A 19003-nucleotide genomic window follows, 5' to 3' on the forward strand; every position below is an offset into this window, starting at 1 on the left:
TTTAGCAAAGTCCCCAATCCTTCCTTATACAGCCTGCAAGTCACTGAGCTTTTGGAGAAGCATTACTAAACTCAGAGGAAGTTGGTGCAGGGTGCTTTTTTCAGGACTCTGCTTTTACAGTAAAAGATATTGTTTGCTTGTGATTCATCTTCTGTTTCTGTAAATATGATAGAGAAGTACGTCTGTTTCATGCTTTGTATGACCATTCAATGCTAATGTGCAGGTTAATTGATGTGCACAATTAAAGGTCACAGCATGATTTTTAGTACTATAGACTATAGTCTACCTATTTGTTTTAAATGAATTCTCGGTTTAAAACCTTTTTATTTACTATTACAAGTTGGCTTTTAGTTTACATTTTTCTGTCTGATTGGAAAGCTATTAAATATACTGTTAATTGTGAAAGAAGTTGCAGTAAACCCATGGAATGCTGTTATATGGGGGCGTTGTTTCACTCACTAGCACTTCGAATGTACACATCTATGTGCAAGTGGTACTTTAAAAGATACAACCTGAATGTAGTAAATAAGGGCCACTCCTCACAATACAAGATGTCACTCCGTTTGCAATACATTGAACTATTCTTTGCAGTTTGTTGGCTTCTGAATAATAGCATGTTGTGATCATTGTGACGTTGCAGGGATTTCAGATGCTTAAAGGGTAGGTATTTGAAGATTCACAATGGTAGCCATATTTAGAAGCCCCAGAAATATTGTTTTTGCATGAGAAATCTGACATTAAACACTACTAAAGGATTTGACTGTGACCTACAGTATGTCACTAGGCTATGTTGATGCTAATGAACACAGGTAAACAAATACTGTACCTATTTTAAGGGGTTATTTCATTAAACTGCAATAGTGCCAATTCAAGCACGGAAATCATGGAAACACCCGTTGAATTCCACTAGAGTTTCTGTGTTCTACTGTCCAGATCGGAACTATCACAGTTTAATGAATACCCCATTAAAATCCCTATAATGCCGAAATTCGCTCTATAAATGCCGAAATTCTCTCTATACATAATCCCATGGTTGGGGAAACCCTGAATGTTTACATTTCCCTTATTCTTTGTTAAGCTCTTCTGGATCTCCCCGTCCAACCGTCCACAGAGGTGATGGGTTTTGGGCAAAGCTCCACATCGACAACTCAGCACCTTCCATTCCGATTTTATGAACAGGCTCGACGTGGCATGAGTGACCTCACGGTGCAGCGCTCTGTCTTTGCCTCCGTTGACAAGGTACCAGGTAAGGTGATATCTCCCCGTAGTTGCTCAGTTCCAAGTAACTTGTGATTCTCTTTCGTTGTGTGTGGGAAATCAAAATGGTATCCACGTCAACCATAGAGTTACTGGTGAGCCAATCCATGAAGGTAGCATTTATATTCTTGCTGATTCACTGCTGCAGTTCTATCCCTTTTCCAAACAAGGAATTCCCTGGTGAACTTCACCAGAACTTGAGAAACCTAAACAGGGATTCTGCTCCAAAGAACAGTTAAACTCAGCTAGGGGGGAAAAAGTATCTGAACCTGGGGGGAGGGGGGTGGTCTTTATTGCAGGTCTGAAGTGATCTTGTTGCACTGGAAGAGCACTTGCATTTGTAGAAAAGACGCATACATTCCTGCTTTAAGGTTACTGGAAGTTAGTTCTGGAAGTCTTTACTGGTTTAAACCCTGAAAGTTTCAACATGCTGTGTTGCAGCCCACAGTAACACAGCAGTAGGGTTGCCAGGTGGATTCTCCAAAAATACACATTGGTGAAAGGTGCGGCACACTCGACACACACACTCACCTCTCTCCACTCCATCCTGTTTCCTCCTCTCCTTGGCCCCACCCCCAGGCTCCTGACACCACCACCTAATTGGCTGCTGCTGGGTAAAACAGTCAATCAGGATGGAGGAAGCTGCCCAGCCCAGTAGCAAAAACCCTGCTCGGGGAAACCCGCGTTAGAAATGTTAGAAAGCATGCTAGAAATAAATAATTGCTATTGTCATTGACAAACCAATGAAAAAGGGATGTGACATTAAGATGTCTGAAGAATGCAATGCATTGAATGAATTTCACTGGCATGTCATACTGTAAGTGATGTGCACAGGTGCAGATTTCCTGTTAGGACCAGGCCTAGGGCGGCAAAAATGTCCGCCCCCATATACATTTGCCGCGTCCTCTGGCCTATCGGTCCTGATGGGAAGTCACTGACCTAGGCCGGGCGCCTCCTTGCTGTCTCCTTTTTGCGCCCCTCCTCCTTCTGGTTCGCAGCATCAAATGACACCGCAGACGTCACACAGTGTCTCATTGCCATGGTGACGTGGCGTCAAATGACATCGTGTTACCATGGCAATGAGACGCCATGTGACGTCACTTTGGTGACGTCCGCGGCGTCATGTGACGCTGCGAATCGTTAGGAGGAGAAGGTCGGCAGAAATATAGTGCCTGCCTGGTCACATGATCTTCCTCACAGAACTTTGGCTGTCAGTGCAGCAGGAGAGGACCCAGGATGCATTTAGTGAGCCCCGAGCTGAATCTTCAGCGATCGATTACAGGAGAACGGATCGATCGTCAGCTTAGCTAATAATAAAAAAAATTTTAAACGACAGCCTGAACTGCAGCTTTAAACCGCACAACTCCCTTTGAAATCCTTAAATGTTGGTTTGTTTTGATCCTCCGAGGAACTGTACTTTTAAAGTTTGTGCTGTAAGTATCTTAACCCTTCAGTGGAATTGTGGATTTCTTATTTAAGCAGGCTACATCTGTTCAGCTAGTTCGGTTGTTTTAATTAGCTTGACAGAGCATGCCGAGAAGGGTTTTCTAGAAAATAGCCAGTTCATGCTTCTTGATCAATAATCTCTTATAAATATGTTCAATGAATCCAGGTTTTTTTAAACAATAAGAACAGATATCACATTGTGCATGCGTGATTCCGCTGTTTTGTGCAATCAGCATTATAAACACCCTACAGTACATTCTTCTGTTATGCATATATGAATGTAAGCTGTAAATCCATGTTTATTTTTGTGGGGAAAGGGCAAACATAAACCTTTTCTTTTCATTTAGTATTGTGGAAAAAAAACCTCACAGCTCCGACATCTTGGAGCCGCGGACACTAATTTCCCCTGTTTATCGCACTTTATTTCCGTAAGTGTCTCAGAGAGAGACTTGGTGTAAGGTATACAAGAAAAACCCACTGCATAAAACAAAGCAACGTACACTCAATATTTCTTAATTCAGTGCATTAACTTTAGCATGAAATTGATGTATAGGCAGGTTGCTCATGTACTGAGCCGGTAACTGTAGAATTGAGCAACTCTTTTAAAATCATGGCACAGATATGTATTTACCGTTTATGAAATGTAGATGTCGATCTTGGCTGCAGATTTTTGCGGGTACTGATAAATCTATAGATCGCCCAGTCTCGTCCTCGCGGGTTTGTTCTTTCTTGATTGACGGTCACAGCAGTTAAAAGGAATTATTAGTATTACAGGAACCAGCGTGCTAAAGAATGCTATGAACTTGCTGTTGTAGTGATTGATAATCTATTTTTATTTTAGCTGAGCGAGTTCATTTTTTTTTTTCTCTCACAAATAGTCTACTGGAAATCATAAATAGAATATCAAGTTCATACCTTTGGGCTCCACAGTCGGTCTCCTGTCCACGGATTATGCTGCAACCTGAACAATGGTAGACAGCAAAGATACTGTATTGCAAACTCCTCCAGCGCGCAACTTGAATCGCCTTTAATAAAGCTTGGGGGAGACGAACTTGATGAAAGCAAATTCATTTCTGGTAAATCGTTAAGAAAATAAAACGCAGCAATGTACAGTACGGACAAAAGAGAACAAAGAGCAGTAGACACCCTACGCGTTTTGCGCAATTGAGGTGCTTCATTGTCGGCAATTAAGTTTACTTCCACTCAAGCTGTATTGAAGATGTTCAGGTTAGGGCATATACAGCGTGCGGCCGCGCGTTCCTATGCAAATGCGCGTGCGCGTGCCGCATGCTTTTCATGTATATAGAGCCGGGAGCTGCAGGTTAGTGTATATGTGTGTGCATGGGTTGTGTTGGTGAAAGTCCTAAATATTTTTTTGTTTTGTTTTACAATCCTTGACCCACAAACACACACACATCCATGCATACATACACACACGCATATATGCATACATACACACATACACACATATACATGCATACATACACACACACACACACACACGCATATGCATACATACACACATACACACATATACATACACACATATATACATACATACATATATACATACATACATACATACACACATATACATACACACATATACATACATACATATATACATACATACATACATACACACATACATACATACACACATACATACATACACACATACATACATACACACATATACACATATACATACATTTGAGCGCAGGTAGCGGCGCGATAAGATGAATTTCTTCATCTTCGCCGCTGTCTGTCGGCTCCCCTCTCCCTGCCGTGCGCGCGCGGCCCTTATATAGAAAGGCTGACTGACGTCAGCCAACTGAAATTCCGCGCGCGCGCACGGCGCTATAGAACGTGCCTTATGTGCTGGAGGAGTGTGCAGTACCTTTATGCTGTGTGACTATGGGGGGAAGGCAGGTTTTTGGACCTGCCTGAGACGTGAATGTGCTCATAAGGGTGTTTTACATTCTACTAAAGTGTGAAACCCAGTGATTCAGTGTGGCGCTAAAACACAGTGATAGTGATATTTAAATAATATTAAATGATATATTGTGTAACTGAAAGAAACTCTCAACCTTCCAGGGAATATACACTGATTCCCTCACAAAACGTATGAATCCAGGACAGGAAGGGAGCAGGATCATCAGGAACACCCAGAAAAAAACATACAATAACAAATCATAGTGTAGTACTTATGGACAATTATGGGTCAGAATTCAAGAAGAAACTTGGCTCTTACGGATCGCCTACTTACAAGAAGCAGGATAAAAAACAGCGTTTTTGTATGTAAAGTTGAATAATATATTCCTCCGCCTAAGATAGCAGCATACAGCAGTCACTGATGATTGTAAGCTGGATAGTGTGATCGCCGGGGCTTTCGCTCTCACAAACCAGCAACCGCATTCATACAGAGAGAAGAGGGAAACATAGTGTGTACCAGGTAACACTAAAAATTTATAGAAGAAGCATAGAAATGTGTACTCACAATGCAACGTGAGCGCACATTCACATACAGGCATACCCCGGTTTAAGTACACTCACGAGTAAGTACATCTCGCACAATAGGCAAACGGCAGCTCACGCATGCGCCAGTCAGCACGTCCTGAACAGCAATACCGGCTCCCTACCTGTACCGAAGGTGGGCGCAAGCGGGGAGACTATAGAGCCTGTTACAAATGCCTTATTTACATCAGTTATGCACATATATGACGATTGCAGTACAGTACATGCATCGATAAGTGGGGAAAAGGTAGTGCTTCACTTTAAGTACATTTTCGCTTTACATACATGCTCCGGTCCCATTGCGTACGTTAATGTGGGGTATGCCTGTAAAGGTTTCTTGGATATCAGTCAGCTACATACACGGCTTGGCAGTTGGAAATGTCCTCCGCTCCACTCAGAAATCCCCTCCTCGAGGGTGCCCCCTCGTCCGGATAGATGGCGTCTGACGTCACTTCCTGGCCTTGGAGTGACGCCTTTTCCGGTAAGGACGGGAAGATCAGGGGGTATGGAAGACTCGCCGAGCCGCAGCAGCAGTGCCTCTGGGGTTGGAGCAGGCTATCAGACCGTCAGTGTATGATGCAGCTGTACTCTGTCTCCTTCCTTAGCTTGGCTCTAAGGAAGGAGACAGAGTACAGCTGCATCATACACTGACGGTGTATCAGTGACTGCTGCATGCTGCTATCTTAGGCGGAGGAATATATTATTCAACTTTACATACAAAAACGCTGTTTTTTATCCTGCTTCTTGTAAGTAGGCGATCCGTAAGAGCCAAGTTTCTTCTTGAATTCTGACCCATAATTGTCCATAAGTACTACACTATGATTTGTTATTGTATGTTTTTTTTCTGGGTGTTCCTGATGATCCTGCTCCCTTCCTGTCCTGGATTCTTACATTCTACTAAAACATAAATAAAACAGATACATGGAGGACATGTAATGTATTCTGACCTTGAGGATATGCTTTGAGTTTCCAGCAACTCATTGGAGTGCAGTATGTTGCAGCTAGGGTTGCCAGGTGTCCGGTATTCCCCCGGACAGGCCGGTAATTCTGCTGCCTGTCCGGTATAAGATTGGAGGTAATGCCGGACACATTACCATTGTTGGGAACTTGCGGCGGCAAGCACGTGGGTGGCGGAGGGCAGGCAGCGCTGTGCTGAGACTGGAGGGCGGACGGTGGCCGGGCACAGTCAGGAGCACTCGTGAGTTGTGTGCATGTGCTATCCCTGACTGGAGGAGAGGACAGCCTATCGGAGGACAGCGGGGGCGGAGGCCACACCCCGGGGGCCCAGAGACAGGTCATGTGATGTCTGTATCGTGCCAGGTAAGGCCAAAATATGGGGGGTGGGAGGGGGGGGATAAGATGATGATGGGGGCCAGCCTGGGGAGATGAGATAAGATCATGATAATGGGGCCAGGATGAGATGAGGATGGGGGGGATATTTTTTATGTATTGGGGAGGTGGGGGATATTTTATATGTATTGGGGAGGTGGGGTATTTTGTATATGTATTCAGGGTCGTGGGGGTATTTTTTGTATGTATTTGGGGGCGTGGGGGTACTTTTTTATATGTATTCGGGGGGCGTGGTAGTCGCATTTTTTACCAGTGTGTCCAGTATTTTTAGACAAGCCACCTGGCAACCCTAGTTGCAGCATGGATATATCACCCTGTTTGACGTTTTTTAACTATCTGGTTTCTTTCATGATGTGACTATTTGTCGATCCTAAAATTTGCTAATTAATTGCCATAGACTGCTATTCTGGGTAACCCTAGCTACAAAAGTAGGCAATTTTTTTTGTGAAGACTAGTGGACTCTGGGTGAGGGAAATGTATTATTTAGGTGAATGGACACGAACAAACATAAATGAATGACTCCTTTGCCTCTGGCACTCATATTGCATATCGGGCTATATTTAACATGTAACACACATGAAAGTTCCATGTAAAACATGGCAACCGGATATAATGTGTAATAGACCTGGGGGTGGCATTGTATGTCATAATGTGGGCTGCCTAGAGCAGAACCTATTCATAGTGGTGTCATGTAACGCACCCACGGTTTTGTTGGCAGAATACTAGGCAGCAATCATTGCCAATAATCCAGGACACCTTTTATGCAGTGCACATTTCGCTTCACCCAAGCAGCTGATTCAGAAAAGTGGAATCATTCACTTAGCTGACTTGTGTATAATAGATATTGTTTCTTCAGGCACCAGGACTTAGTTTGCGTATAAAATACCGTGTAATGGACAGGAAACTGTTGTGCTATGAGTTTTATTTGCCGCTTACAGTAAGGTATTTGAAAACTCATAAACCCTTGATGCCAAACAGTGACAGATTTATAAGGTGATCCTCCTGTGTAAATATACAGTATGTACATATATATATATTTATATTTATTTCCTACTCTCTGTAGTAGAAATAATGTATTCTCACTTTTACAAGCAGCTCATACTTGACAATGAGGCAGAGAAAATGTACTAACTAGTCAACTCTTTATGGTGCCTGCTAATGGTAGTACAGTAAAGCCAAAGGGACACGACTTCTGATTTGACTCAATAAATAAAATCAGATTAAAATAAAGGTTAAAATTAAAAGTTTAGTTGAATAATTTGCCAAATGCGTCTGATTTCTGCGCATCTGTGTTGTTGATCCTCCCGAACTCGTGGTCCGGGCACTAAGGAAATGTTCAAATCTAAACTGGGAGTAGCAACTTTCCTCTGACCAGTGAATAATTGGTTGTACTAAAATAACAATAGTTAAAGCTACCAGTTGGTCCCGGTTAATCGAGAACAGAAACAGAACTACAGGTTCCCAAATGCTTTGAGAAAGATGTAATTGTTGAACAGGTCTCACAACTAAGAAGTCATTTGGTAGCCTCCGGGATAGGGCTAAAAATGAATGTCATATCCAACACTTTGAGTCCCGAAGGGGCAACAGGGCTAGAACACCATGGCCCACCCTGCACGCGAAACCACGTGACCAGCTACATGATGGCTCCGTCACTGATGGAACAGAGAGGGAGGAGTCATCCCCCTTCTGTTCATTAGTGCAGGATGCGATAGGGGAGCAGGGGGGGGAGTAACTACTGTGTCATGGGACAACCAGGGTGCCAGAACTGATGACATCCTAGGGCGGTTAAAGAGGCAGTCCCACTTAGGCCAAAGTGAACTAATGGCAATGGCATGTTTCATAGGTTAAATGTATGTGACTGGAATCCGACAAATGTAACATTTTTAATCTTTTCATGGTGATTGAATACATTGGAGAATTATTCTAACCTAGGGCTCATCAACATGTTCATTAAAGGGGCCAGATAAGAAAACCACTGAGGCGTAGGAGGGCCACAAACTTATTGTAATGTGCTTTTAGATACATTTACAGACTTATGCATTCAAAATGTAGAAATATAATAATGTGTAACATCTGTACAATATATATTTACATGACCTGAACTTACGAGTGTGTTTCAGTGGGAAAAACTGCACTTTGCCGCTAAAGCAACTAGCATGAAATTAGCAGAAGAGTCCAAGGGCCGCGTTAAATCCCCTTCTGGGCCGCGTTAACTCCCCTTCTGGGCCGCGTTAACTCCCCTTCTGGGCCGCGTTAACTCCCCTTCTGGGCCGCGTTAAATCCCCTTCTGGGCCGCGTTAAATCCCCTTCTGGGCCGCGTTAAATCCCCTTCTGGGCCGCGTTAAATCCCCTTCTGGGCCGCGTTAAATCCCCTTCTGGGCCGCGTTAAATCCCCTTCTGGGCCGCGTTAAATCCCCTTCTGGGCCGCGTTAACTCCCCTTCTGGGCCGCGTTAACTCCCCTTCTGGGCCGCGTTAACTCCCCTTCTGGGCCGCGTTAACTCCCCTTCTGGGCCGCGTTAAATCCCCTTCTGGGCCGCGTTAAATCCCCTTCTGGGCCGCGTTAAATCCCCTTCTGGGCCGCGTTAAATCCCCTTCTGGGCCGCGTTAACTCCCCTTCTGGGCCGCGTTAACTCCCCTTCTGGGCCGCGTTAACTCCCCTTCTGGGCCGCGTTAACTCCCCTTCTGGGCCGCGTTAAATCCCCTTCTGGGCCGCGTTAAATCCCCTTCTGGGCCGCGTTAAATCCCCTTCTGGGCCGCGTTAAATCCCCTTCTGGGCCGCGTTAAATCCCCTTCTGGGCCGCGTTAAATCCCCTTCTGGGCCACGTTAAATCCCCTTCTGGGCCGCGTTTGTGAAATTATTTTTTTTTACTCTGTCGCCTTGTCATTTAGCCACCATTATGGTGCTATGGTGCCACCATTAGCCATGTTAAACAGATACATCTTAAGGAGAATAAGTATGTGATGAGCGTGAATTTCAGAGGAGTTGAGGACGATACATTTTTTTGTTTCATAAGCTATCCCTCCACAAGCGGCATACTCTTTTAAAGGAGTAATTCAAGCGTGCAAATTTTGTTTTTTTATTTAACACAGGATTGAAGCAGGGGGTCTCCGGAGCTGAACCCCGTTAATTTTATCTCCGAGGACCCCCTGCTTCCAGACATGCGGACCTCCGTAAGGGCTGCCGGTATCCCGGCACTGATTATAAGTCGTGATCACGCAGGCCAATAGGAAGCCACACCGGATGATGTCACGGCTTCCTATTGGTCCGCAAGTTACGGGTGATTATGAAAAGTGGCCATTACGTGGTCCCTGCTAACGGAGGCGTTTACCTGCACCCCCTCGGGAAGCATGGGGTCCCCAAAACTGAAATTAATGGGGTTTAGCTTAGAAGATCCCCTGCTTCAATCTTATGTCAAAAATGTGCCCGCTTGCATAGCCTCTCTTGTTTTTCAGTTATTTACGCCACTTTTCAAGTACAAGTATATGTCTTCCAAGGTTTTAACTCTATCGTTCGCATCCCTGCGCAGGAATGCATCATTAAACCTTTTGCCTGCCATACAAGGTTTAAGGGATAGGAGACATGTTGATATACTGTGTTAAATTGAGTGATGGGTGATATTTCAGGTCTGTTTATGGCAACATATGGTATGTATGTATATCTTTATGTAGCGCCATCTATATACATAGCGCTTCGCAGCAGTAATATACGTGGCAATAATATAACAGATAATGGGAATAAGCGCTTCAGACTTAAAAGTAACATTAGGAAAAGCAGTCCCTGCCCTGAAGAGCTTACAATCAGTCTTTACATATAAAGTATATATTCTCTGCAGATGAAGGGGTTGCTTACTATATACTATGAACCTCTCTTTTCAGGCGCACTGTAGAAATGAATAATTTCAGTGGCTATATAACCACTATAACTGTGTAGTGGTTCCAGAATACATACACACCGCAGCTCTTCCTCTGTGCCGTACAGTTTGATTTAATATGGCTTTCAAGTGAGTTAATTGCCTTATGAGGAGAAAAGCACATGACTGTTAATGGCGCAGAAAGCCTTATGTCTTTTCCTCTAGCGTAGCTTAATGAATGTAATGCTTTAATCTTGCCTGTAAGTCATCAGTGACAGCTTTTAATAATGTAGGTGTGATCTCTCGTTTTGGTCAGGGGGCCTAGTCCCTCTTTCCAGCCGTATACACCATTGCAGAGGCAGTCCCATTTGTGTATTTAAAAAATAGTCAACTTTGTTAGGGCTATCTTACTCTTTAATTTGGGGCTTTCCCACAGGAACGCTATAATTATTTTCTGATCAGACAGTTATTGTCCTCAATTGTTTGACTAACGAGGACTAAGAGAAGAATCTCTTCTTTCCTTATACCTTTAGATTGTAGTAACAAAGGAGAGAGGAGGGGTTATGATACTTTTTATTGGACCAACAAGCAATTGATACGTTACGAGCTTTCAAACCTCTCAGGTTCCTTCATCGGGTATCATGGAAGGGACCCTGAGAGGTTTGAAAGCTTGTGACATATCTAATGTACATGTTGGGCCAATAAAAGGTATCATACCCCCAACTACCCCTCTCTCCTATGTTACTACATGGAAGAAAGGGCCAACACGGCTACACAACCTTCTTTGTCGCCATTAGATTGTGTCCTCGAGCAGGACCCTCATTACCTTTTGTATCTGTTTGTGGTTTCTTAGTACATCACTCTGTACCCCCCATTGTACTGCGTTTCGGAATATGTTGGTGCTTTAAAAGTAAACATTAATATCAAATATCAATAATAACTCTACAAACCGTCATAAATTAGATGAAAGATAGTGCGCTTAAGTATTAAACATTAAATACATATATTTAAAATGCTTTTACTTGTCTTTTTTGAAGGCATAAATCACTTGTTTTCCACCCATTAAACATGCCCGTGCTATTAGCTCACTTCGTTTGCAGGTGGAATTGCATCTTTAAGGACAATAGGGGGACGTCTCCAAACCAGGACTGCAAACTTGCGATGGTCCTGCAAATAGTCATTCCCAGAACACACACTTCCAAAAATTGCCCATAATCTTGGTGGAGTGTCAACGTTCCCTACTCTGGCTTGAACCCATACAGATGTAGGCTGAGTTGTTGCTCCAACTGGTGTGTTAATGTTGGGATATTCTGCGGTATCACGCAAAATACTACATTATCAATAGGAAAAGTTGGCTGTATCTGTAGTAATCATGAACACAACATGGTTTTCGCTTTTGGTGTTTGAATGTGACTGGAGGGAATTATGGGTGTCCAGTGGGTCCTGACCAGTCCAATACAGTAAATGGCATTGATGTTGCGCTCTTTTAGGGTACTTGAAGCTGGGAGTGAGTAAGCTGCGTTATTGTCAAATATCAGCCACAGTCACTTGTGTTCATAGTGTTGCAAAAGAAAATCAAAAATGTTATATACATTACCTGGAACCTTCACCAAGATCCATGTCCATCACTCAAACCATCTTCACAGTGTCAATTTCAAAGAACCAAAGATAATAAACACCGTAAGCGACTATTTCATTAAAATGAATGCAACATATTCCCTTATAGTTTATTTTGACCAGTTTGCTAGTGTGCCTACTAAGGCACTTATTCAATATACTGTGAAGTCTTCCCGTTGCTGGTGAAGATTTTAGTGCTCTTCGTATAAATGGTGCTGAACTCTTCTCAAGCACGACATAGGGAACTGATGTGTAGTCATACTCTACACAGCTTTATATTGCCGTATTCTTGTTTTCAAAGACAATCACAACCTAAACAGATTTTTTTTTATTTAAAAAAAAATCGCATTTCAGCAAGACTCCATGAGTTATTTAAGAGTTATGATGAAGCCTCATGCATAAATCTCATCTTGTTTTTCCTGTTTCAATAACTAGCTTATTCCACATCCTTATGGGCCTAACAAATCTGCAGACAATAGTGCTGCAGGTGCCTCTATCAGGGAAGGATTTATTTATAGCCTAATTATAGAGAAAATAAAAGCTTGCTAAGTGGTCATGTTGAGCAAATCCTTTCCAGCATATACACATTTGTTGACCTTTGTGCTGCTAGAGGAACCAGCATTGCATTGCACTGCATCGCTAATGTACTGTATTACTCAAACAGTTTTTTTTTAAGTTAAAGTTGCATTGAATCTTACACGTGATAACCAAGGACTTTTTCAAAACATGTCTTAAATTCCGACCTCTTCCGTGTATTTGCTGAATTACTGTGCTAAGTTCTTATGTTTTGACCAGCAAAGAATAATTACAGCAGCTCAGATGTACGGTAGTGCACTGTGAAATATGTATTTAAGTAAAAATAAGAATGCATGCATTGCTAACAGATGATTACATGAATGCAGATATGATGCAAACACATCTTATATTTATTATACAATAAAGCTGCTCGCCGTTGCCCAGCTTGGAAAGCTGGCATGCAAAACCAGGGCCGCCAACAGAAATCGTGGGGCCCAGGACAAACATTTTAAGGAGCCCCACCCCCCCCCGTGTCGGCAGTATTGCGAGCCGCCCCCCCCCCCCCCATTTCACACATCATGGGCCCCTCTCTTTCCCCCCCCCCTTCCCATGTATTTCTATCCCTTCCGTCTCGCCCCCTCTCACTCTCACGCCTCGCATGTATTTCTCACTCCTGCGTCTCACTCTTACTCCCTCTTTTCCTCACTCACCCCCTTTCTCCTCTTCCTCCGTCAAGTCAATTACCCCACGCTCACTCATTCCCTCCCCCTCACACAATTACCCCCACGAGATATATACCCCAAAATTTCCCACGCACAAATACATACAAAAAATCCCCAAACCCCACAAATATATACAACCTCCCCCACCCCCCCAAATGCATACAAGAAAAACACCTACCCAATACATATAAAAAACAATACATATAACACCCCCATACACACACACACACAAACACACACACACACACACACACACACACACATATAGAGTGTGTGTGTATATATATATATATATATATATATATATATATATATATATATATATATATATACATATCATATAAAAAAAAGCAACCCCCCCAACCCATATTAAAATTCCCCCAAGCCCTCCAATACATTAAATAAAAAAAAACCCCATCCCCAATTCATATTAAAGACCCCCACCTCCCCAATACATATTGAAAGACCCCCACAATACATATAAAAAAACTTGCCTTGTGGATGATCAGGCCGGGTCCAGTGGATGTGGGGGCCGGCACTGCAAGTTGGACTCGACCTCTGGCCAGGCCCGGCTGCCAGTGATCTCGCGGCCGGACCCCGACTCTTCCCTCAGCAGCCTCTGTCCCACGCCGAGCTTCCGACAGGCCTCCCTCTCATGCCGTCGCACACCGGAAGCAGAGAGCGCTGATGTCAGAGCGCTTCCGGTGTGCTGATGTCAGAGAGGCCCAACGGCGTGGGACAGAGGGATAGAGTCATGCAGGCTGCTACTAAGGGAGAGCCAGGGCCCGCCCGTGAGAGGACCGGCAGACAGGCCTGGCCGGAGGTCGGGCCCAACTTGCAGTGCCGGCTGTGTCCCCCCAACTCACAAGGCCCGGAACGCCAATCCCGGCAGACCCACCCTGTTGGCGACCCTGCGCAAAACAAACATTGTAGGGGAAGACTTAAAGCGGCAAAACATTTGTTTATTGACAAGTCAGCAGGGTATCTGCTCTTCGGCCTGTCCTGAAGATATATTATCTTATACATTTGTGTGCTCTGTTGGTGCCAGTGGAAGAGTGGATGGTATATGTTGGAGGTCTAGTTCTCCAAAGGGGCCAAATCAGAAAACATTTAGGAGTATAAGGTCCACAAGTGTACTGTAATGTAATTTTAGAATCATTTAAAGACTTAGAATTATTCTATCTTAACATTTTGCACGCATTTATATGTGTAACATATGTACCCTATATACAGCTGGACCCGGTGCTCGGGGTTCACCCGATGCGATCACGTTATAACCGGATCGCGGTAAAAAAATGGCCGTGACCAGAGGTTTGGCTAAGGTCCCACTGGAGACAGCGTTCTGAGATGCAGGGGTGTGGCCAAAATGGACCGGGTGGGCATGGCCATGATGAGGGGGCGGGCCACGATGCCGGCTCAGCCCCCAGTTCATCCTATCCACGGTGAAACATCTATGAAAATCAGATGCATGTGTGCAGCACTACACTTGTGATTGCACATAGAGATGTATGTAGACTTGTATCTAGCCCTCCAGTGCTTAAGGTGAGTACCATGTGTTGCATGACCACAAGGAGCTAATATGAGTTAATATTATCAATGTCTTGCTGATTACATACCTACCCAGTACATACACAGTAATCTCCTTATTTATAACTCGGTGGCACCCAGGAGTTGTTATCGTAGGGGGAAATAACTCCAGCTCATTGGAACTCTGTCATGTGGCAGCAACATGCAGGTGTCCAAGAAATATGTTCCCACAAAAAGCTTCATTTTCATATCTTGACTTGCTGTACTCCTGCAACTGCTGAGGGAATTGGCAGGTGATGACACATTCATGGGCACTCTCTCTGCCAGGCTGAGCTTCCCAGCTGTGCCTTCAGCAGCACTGCTTACCCCGGCATTAGAGAGGATATTGTCAAGAGCCACTGGGTCAACTTCAAACTCCACCATAGGGGCATCTGATTGTGTGCTCTTGCTGCCGGCGCCCCCCCATCTCGGCGTCAAATGACCCAGCGGGGTCACATGATGTTGCGTTGCCATGGCGACATGACATCACATGACCCCGTGGGGTCATTTGACGCTGGAGCCGAGGGGGGGGGGGGTGTTGGCAGCAAGAGCACACAATCAGAAAGGTAGATCTGCTTAACTCGGGAGCCACGCTCAAATCGCGTTATAAGCAGATCCGCGTTTTAGCTGATCGCACTATAACATCGCACTATAACGGGGTTCAGCTGTATTTGCATTAACTTAACCCAAGGGAGCGCAAACTTTTGAAGCTGCGCCCCTCCTGCTTGGCCTCCCCTGGTCTCGCACACCCCCTCCTACCTGCCAGCTGCGTCAAATGACGCTCCGAGGTCTCGTGGCGTCACTTGACCCGCGCGTCATTTGACGCCAGTGATGTCAGGTCACATGACCCAACGGCGTGAAATGATGCCGCGTTGCCATGGAGACGTGTCTGAATCATGGTACGTGTTACTGTTGCAGAGGCCTCACGCGATCCCTGCCATTGAATTTGAATGCCGTGGGGAGGAACGCGGGACCTCTGCAACCGCCCGCGCCCCCCAGACAAATTTCCCAGAGTGCGCACTGCTGACTTAACTTACAAGTGCTTTCCAGTGTGAAACATTGCACGTAGCTACCTAAGCAACAAGTGTGAAATTAGCAAGAAGAGAGCCTCAGGGCCCCTACCCTTCAAGGGCTACATGTGGCCCACAGTCTGCCAGTTGGAGAGCCCGGGTATATGCCGTGCCTGGGAATGTTTCATGAATGATTGGCCAGGTTTGTTCAGCAAAGGGGGCTTAAATTAGAAATAAAAACCCCTTGAGGATATAACTAGAGATTCCAGGTTTTGGGTTAAAAAAAAAAAAGACAAACTGCTACTGACCAATCATCTAACACGATTGATAAAAAGCTCAAATCAAGTCTCTCCTATTCTGTAACACTTAAGCAATAGTGAAGTGACCAAGGCAGTACAAAGGGAGTATGACAATGGGAAATTCACCAATAAGCAGTGAATACAAATGTGGCCCAAAGTTTTCCATTATTAGCACTGATGAAGTTATTTCTAAAAATAGGAAGCCACTGGTGGAACCCCCTCCCTCGACCTTTTCTCCAACCCGCCTCTCTCCCCCTCCTCCCCTTTCACCTCCTCTCAATATAAACACCGATTTTGGCAACAAATAAACAATGTAAACAAAATCGTTAGATTAGTTGTTATGAGAAAGTACTTGTCTAATAAGGACTAATGGATTCATGGAACAATCTTCAGTAGTGTTGCTATAGCCAATACCGTAAAGGATTTTAAAGAAATGTTTGCGTAGGTACTTGAGCCCTTACAGGATTTAGAATATGGGGTACAGCCTAGTATCAAGTAGGATCTCAAGTAAAAAACAGGGAACATATGCATACAAAGTGGGACTGATCAATTCCCATGTTTGCAGCCATTGGTGAAACCATTGATCTATGATAAAAGTATACTTAATTGATCTCATTTTCTGCTGCACTATATACATGCTACCAATAAACAATATGCCTGCTGCAGGTCTCCATATGCAAAATCTAAATAAAAGCAATCTTTGCAAGACAAGTTATTGACATGTAATATTGGGAATGGTCATTTCTTCCAGTTCTGCAAAGTTCCATTAGAGCTTTAACAAAAAAACATATTCAAATAATTATTGGTTTAGCCATCATATTGAAAAGAATGAACCTTTCTAAACCAAAACAAATGGATTGAAAGCGAAACTCAAATCTCTTGGGTAAAGTTGATTAGAAATTAGCTGATCTGCACTGATAATGTTGGTAAGAAAGCTTTAGGTTCTTATTGATTCTCTTGGACTTCCGAAAAGAATGGCATTTTTCAATTCTTCTGATTTATTATTATGGTAGGTTTTTAAATGGCCTCTTTACTTTCCTGTAAACAATACAATTAACAATGGGTTTTTTTTATTATTATTTTTTAAGTACAGTTTTAAAGATTGTAGATATTTTTTGTTTAAACAGGGACAGGGGGATTGGCTGCTTTTTAGAGTTGTTCTGCAAAGCCTTTTAAAATATTACCATCAGTGCAAACAAGATAATGCATAAAATGTAGTCTTCTGTAATATGTAGTCTTCTGTAATAAATGGCAATATAGGCAGTCTGTGCTTCCCACTGCATTGGAGCGGGAAGCTAAAGTGGATGTGGACATGTCGGGTGGTGGTTCTGTGACACCACACGGTGTAAATTATGGTACCACAAGAGCATACAATGTGGCTAGAATAAGATTGCCAGGTGTTCGGTATTGAACCGGACAGCCCGGTATTTGGTTACTCTGTCCTGTAAAAAAATCAGAGATAATACCGGACATGTATGTGTGCGGGGGGGGAAGGGGTTGGGGGGACGACGACATGTATGTGTTTGGTATGTCTCTGGACTTGGTAACCAATCGGTGGGATTTCCCCTGAGAAGGGAGAGCGCAGGGCTGCTGCTGCTGCTAGGGGGCTGGGCAGTTTCCTCCATCCTGATTGGCTGCATTACACAGCAGCATCCTGGGCAGGAGCCTGGGGGTGGGGCCAAAGAGTGGAGGAAAAGCATGAAGCGGAGAGAGGTGAGGCTGTGTCCTGTGTCTGTCCTGTTTGTCCGTGTGTCCGTGTGTCCGTGTGTGTGTTCTCTGTCTGTCCTGTGGGGGTGATAATGACAGGGAGGGAGGTGAGAGGATGAATTGAGGGGGGGTGAGAGGGTGGAGGGGGTGAGAGGATATGGGGAGGGGGTAGAGAGAACTGGGGGGTGAGAGGATGAGAAGGGGTGCAACAATCTAGGAATTTGTGGGAGGAGCATTAAGATCAGTATTGCTCGCCATGTACAGTATGACTGCAGGTCAGTTATTTATAAATGATCTGACCATTACGTAATTTGTTCTAAATTTCACTCAAAGCATGCACCAATTTGCACCAATTAGCACTATTTCATATTTTATTTCCTAAAAAAATCCTCGGAAGGGTGCTCCCTCCCAAGACCCTTCCCCAGATTTTTTACGAAACAGAATATAAATTGGTGAATACTAGGCGTAAAATTTAGAAAAAAAATGACGTAGGTCAGGTCATTTATAACTAACATTCTTCCCCTCCAAAGATTCCCACTCGCGTTGTCGTACCTTTCACCATTGTGTCCAGTATTTTTGGACAAGCCATCTGGCAACCCTATCTGCCACACCGATGTAACCAATGTTGAACCTTGGAGGTCTGTACAGTGAGTGAAATGTTCTTGTTAAGTTTGCAACTTCCTAAACATTAAACCCCATTTCTAACCAACCGATGAATGGTCATTGTCCGGAAATTGTAGACATATGAGGAAGTGCAGGTTGTGATGTCTATTTAAAGGTGCAATCCCGCATAGCGTGCCAGAAAATGGCCTGCTGTAAAGAATGTAATAGGCTAGGTCAGGAGTGGCCAACTCTAGTACTCAAGGCCCAACAGGTCAGGTTTTCAAGATATCCTTCTTCAGCACAGGTGACTCGCCTGTTCATAAGCAGAGTTATCCTTAAATCCTGACCTGTTGGCCCTTGAGGACTGGAGTTGGCCGCCTCTAGTCTAGTTATTTTTTATTAATCAATTTAAATATACTAATACTGTAGCATAGATTTGGCGGCTTTCATTTGGGGGGCGGGGGGTGGGTAGGGCAATGAATTTCAGATTGAAATCTTTGAGGCCTCTGAATGGTGAAGTGCTTGTCACACAAATGTTTTC

General features: G+C 44.0%; 1 protein-coding gene across 14 annotated transcripts in view; it reads left to right on the top strand.

Moving 5' to 3' along the window:
• Positions 1–19003, top strand: part of CLEC16A (C-type lectin domain containing 16A) — a 304859-nt gene that overhangs the window by 212782 nt on the left and 73074 nt on the right. For all 14 annotated transcript variants that reach the window (XR_012787369.1, XM_075565357.1, XM_075565356.1 and 11 more), the window contains one exon: positions 1079–1246. Coding sequence is in view for 13 of the 14 variants with exons in the window: in XM_075565357.1 (XP_075421472.1) it covers positions 1079–1246 (168 nt within the window). In the remaining variant the exon portion in view is untranslated. The remainder of the gene's footprint in view (positions 1–1078; positions 1247–19003) is intronic.

This window comes from Ascaphus truei, chromosome 11 (assembly GCF_040206685.1).
Source record: "Ascaphus truei isolate aAscTru1 chromosome 11, aAscTru1.hap1, whole genome shotgun sequence".
NCBI lineage: Eukaryota > Metazoa > Chordata > Amphibia > Anura > Ascaphidae > Ascaphus > Ascaphus truei.